The sequence below is a fragment of the Bombina bombina genome, unplaced genomic scaffold, assembly GCF_027579735.1.
Source record: "Bombina bombina isolate aBomBom1 unplaced genomic scaffold, aBomBom1.pri scaffold_469, whole genome shotgun sequence".
Classification (NCBI taxonomy): Eukaryota; Metazoa; Chordata; class Amphibia; order Anura; family Bombinatoridae; genus Bombina; species Bombina bombina.
The window spans coordinates 20,616-25,000 of record NW_026511865.1 but is presented as its reverse complement, the minus strand read 5'-3'; the positions used below and the strand labels follow the sequence as shown (position 1 = coordinate 25,000).

At 36.5% G+C, this 4,385-nt stretch overlaps 1 protein-coding gene across 1 annotated transcript in view; it reads left to right on the top strand.

Annotated features, from left to right (window-relative positions):
* LOC128643978 (alpha-N-acetylgalactosaminide alpha-2,6-sialyltransferase 1-like) overlaps positions 1-2,878 on the top strand; it is a 5,924-nt gene extending 3,046 nt beyond the window's left edge. The window contains exons 2-3 of the mRNA XM_053696747.1: positions 2,414-2,576; positions 2,689-2,878. Of these exons, the coding sequence (XP_053552722.1) occupies positions 2,414-2,576; positions 2,689-2,878 (353 nt within the window). The remainder of the gene's footprint in view (positions 1-2,413; positions 2,577-2,688) is intronic.
* The last annotated feature ends 1,507 nt before the right edge of the window (positions 2,879-4,385 follow it).

Here is a 4,385-nt window from a genome sequence, read left to right as displayed (position 1 = left end):
AAATAGCAATTTTTTTCCAATTTCTTTAACATCAAATAATCCATAAAGCTGACATTTCAGCTTATATATTATGCCTTTTTCAAGACCACATTATCGCATATCTTTTTTAATGTTCAACTTGTTCAGTGTACTACAGTGCCATTCAATGACTCCAGTGAGTCAGTGAATGGCGCTTTAGTACGCTGAACAATTTGATTTTTTTCCCCTATTTTTATACAAAGACCTGAAAATGCCCTCATGTCTACTACATATGGAAATAAAGGGAGGAAGCACCCAGGCTGGAAAAGGAATATAATAGCTGGTAGTGAGTGCATGGTGATTTTGGACTATATATATATATATATATATATATATATATATATATGTTTTGTGTGTTTATATATATATATATATATATATATATATATATCAATAAACAAGAGCACTATAGGATGATTTTTTTGAATATGTCAATCAATATTGATCGATGTCGGGCGGAGAAGCGGCACAAAGGGAGAAACACTTTAAACTTCAATTCTGTGAGTATTATAATATTTATGAGCAAATCATAAATTAAACTATAGTTATTTTAAGACTATTATTCAGATGGTGTGATTGATTGTAGTTAACTTTACATTCAGTTTAAGCAGTCCAAACTCCTCCCTCTTTAGAATTAAAATTTTCTTTAAGCCGGGTTTCCTGGTGAAATAGTTCATTTGTGTTAAGACAGCTATACAGTATTTTTAGTATATCTATTCCAATTACATGGTATTGCCTATAATCAAAAAAGTTTATACGCGCGTTTTACCCTTTCAGGCATGGGTTTCTTCCTGCTATTAGTTAGTATAATATATATATACGGTATACATACACATACACACACAATTATTCAGCTAATAGTAAAGTATAGTAAAGTATTACTATCTAGTATCGTTTTGCTTTTTTTTCTCTTGGTATTTCATTTTATTCTTTGTATGGGAGATATGATCTGAGTGGCATGTGTGGCTGTTTGTGAGTCTGATCCATATCCATATGCAATTTGTAAGTTTCTCACTCATTGTAGGGATGCATAATAATTAACCAATGGTTTACCTGATATGACGTTTAAATTGCACCTGCACGTTGAGGCTGGATATTCCTTGACAAAGGGGAGGAGTCCCCGAAACGCGCTTCGGAACCAGCTCAGACTCCAACACCTGTACTAACCCGGCTAACGGTCATCACAACCCACGTCAACTTTGAGCATTGGCCTTACCCACAGGAACAAGACATGACATTGGCACTTGTAAGCACATTTCCACACTGAAGGGACGAGTCTCGCGGTAAAGTTGTAAAGTTGCTGGCGAAACCGAAGCATCAGGTAATATCGCGGCTAATGACTGGCCCTGCAATGTTGTGATCTTGCATACAAAGTGATGCTGTTGTATACTAGTCTGTCCTGGTACAGACTAGGGGTATATGGTTACCGATACACTGAAACATAGCTTTACCGTGAGTGAAGACTACATAGAGTGTGAGGTTGTACTTATTACATGGATATATCTCGCTAGTGGGTACATGACCAAGAATTCATTCTGTGGGTTATACAATTGTGATGCAAGCTTCTTTTTACAAGGACTATACTTTGAATATCTTAATCATTTGCTCCATTAGCCGCAGAATATAAGGGCGGCACTCAGTATGCTTCAAGTGATTCTTTATTATGGGTTCACAAAATCCTCAAGAGGACACTTTTTCAACATAGTCTGACGAGATATAGCTTTATATATCAGTTAAGACATTCAGTTTGTTTTTCTGTCAATATGAAAGGACATTTGAATTGATATCTGGGGAAAGAAATTTAAATGCACATTTGGACTTTTTGTTGCCATTTCTACAAGATAACTACTCTCTCAGTTTGGATACAAAATTTCAATACGGATTGTTTTCCTTTCTGTCATTTTGATGCAAGTTTCCTATAATATGAATATTTCCTTTTTTTCTTTACAGTGATATGAGGTTATGCTATCATTGTGAAACATTGCTTATTTTTTGTCCTTGAAGCTTTACAGATACAGTTGGGTTGAGTGACAGGTGTAGTGTGTCTGCACTCACTGGGGGCGCCCAGTGGGTATTTATATTTTTTGTTCCTTTTGGTTTAAAGCATTATTTAGTTTTATCTTTTGTTTAGGATTGCTTGGTGTGAGTATGTATGTGGTTGGTGGTTGGGGTATGTGTGGTGATGAGTGAGCTTTCATCTTTGGGGCCTTTCCATTGTTTGATGCATTAATCTGTATTTACCATATTAAAATTTTGTGGTGAACCAACTTCTAAGACTCTGTGGCTGGGATTTTTTATATTTTTACAATTATTCAGCTATTCCCAGACTAAACTGAGTATGAACCCCACTGGGACCTTTTCAACAAATATATTGATGATAAACCTTCTTCTACAGTAATAAAACGGGTGATATCCTGGCTTCCCGATCAAACTCATCTCTCGATACATAACAGATCTTCTGATCCACAGTGTGTCACTTGTGCTGTGGTAGGAAATGGAGGTATTTTAAAAGGATCAAACATGGGAAGAGAAATAGATTTGCACGATTACATATTTCGGTAAGTGGACTCCTTATTTAGCATTATTAGTAATTTTATGGTGATATGACCATAATTGGTTGAATCCTCTTTTCTAATATGCTTACAATCTGTGTTTTCCTCCTTGAATCAGGGGTAATGGGGCTGCGATCAAAGGATTTGAGAAGGATGTGGGGCATCGAACATCATTTTATGGCTTCACCGAGTCCACCGTCCGTGAATGTCTAAGAGGACTAACAGAAAGTGGCTTCACAGGGATTCCAGATGAGCAGGTATTCAGCACAAGCCAACTCATTATGTACAGAACAGAAGCATGCAAATAGGGAAGTCACATTTGATTGGTGGCTTACTGGTAATGCCTAATGGTTCATACATAACTGTAGTCTTATCCTATAGATAGCAAGTATAGAGCTATAACATACAACACATAATAATGTCGTGGGAAACAGAAGCATGCAAATAGGGAAGTCACATTTGATAGGTGGCTTACTGGTTATGCCTACTGGTTTATACATAACTGTAGTCTTATCCTATAGATAGGTATAGAGGTATAGAGCTATTACATGCAACATGTAAAGGCATTCAACCTGAGATTATTTGTATCTGATTATTATGTGTCTGGTGTAATAATTTCAGTTGTATAACCTACTACACACCAGGACAGCCGAAAAAAATAGTGGTATCATCAAATACCCAAATATATTACAGGTTCTACGGAAAATATCTCTCCCTCTCTCTGGAAAAAAAAACAATAAACAATTGAGACTTACAAATTATAAAAATATGCAGAAATAATATGAATCATATGCAAGAGGTATAATAAAATATTGTTGGAAATGGTGATGTTCAGAGCTATAATAATCTGCCAAAAAATGTTGCTGCCTAATAGCTATCGACTTGCATTTTGTAGAAAGAATAGCTATCTGGTACCTCCACACTGTATCAATGTACTTGTCATTGTGACACATAAAATATATGTGCACAATTGTATATTGTTTTATGCAATTTTCATGTTTCATAATGAAAGATGTTTGTTTAATTATATTTGTTTTATATGGTGCTTGTAATAATTTTCTATGAAAATGCAACTCTCTGTTGTGAGAGCATAGGACTCCTATTTTGTAATAATTTACTATGAGAATGCAACTCTCTGTTGTGAGAGCATGGGACTCTTATTTTGACATGGACTTATGATCCTGAAGGATTGTGGGAGATCATGGGTGGAGCAAAGAGACTGTTTTTGTTTTACCTCATAACCATTGAGGATTATGTGAAGTACACACCCATTCTCCTTATTTCCTGTTTTAACAGGTAACATTTAATCTGCTTACAGGCCTCCTGAATGGGGTCTGTAACAGATTCTTGGGGGCTCATCCTAGGATCGGCGCTTGATTGATTGCAGATCTTCAGGACCAACAAAGTATGAATGCAGTGGCTGTATTCAAGAAAAATCATTTGTGAAAGGAGTGGCCTGACTGGCTGGTGACAGTGACATGAGGGATCGTGAGAAGGGTTTATGTCGGATAAAGTACGGAAGAGTCTGGTGTGGGACATCAGAAAGAAACTTCTCACCTTTTCCGCTGATGAACTGTTTCAGATCGCCCAGAGCATATGTCCAGTACCGGACAGGGACATTTCAGAACTAGATGCTGGAGACCAAGAGGCTGTTTTCAATACATTAATGCCTTCATGTATAGTACTGACTTATTAGAATCAGAGGACAGAGGTATGGCTAAACTGTTGAATTTGGGAGACATTGTTGACTCTGTTGAACATGTTCGTACTATGGCTGCACCTTTCATAACATAATGAGAGTAATGTTGGTGTACA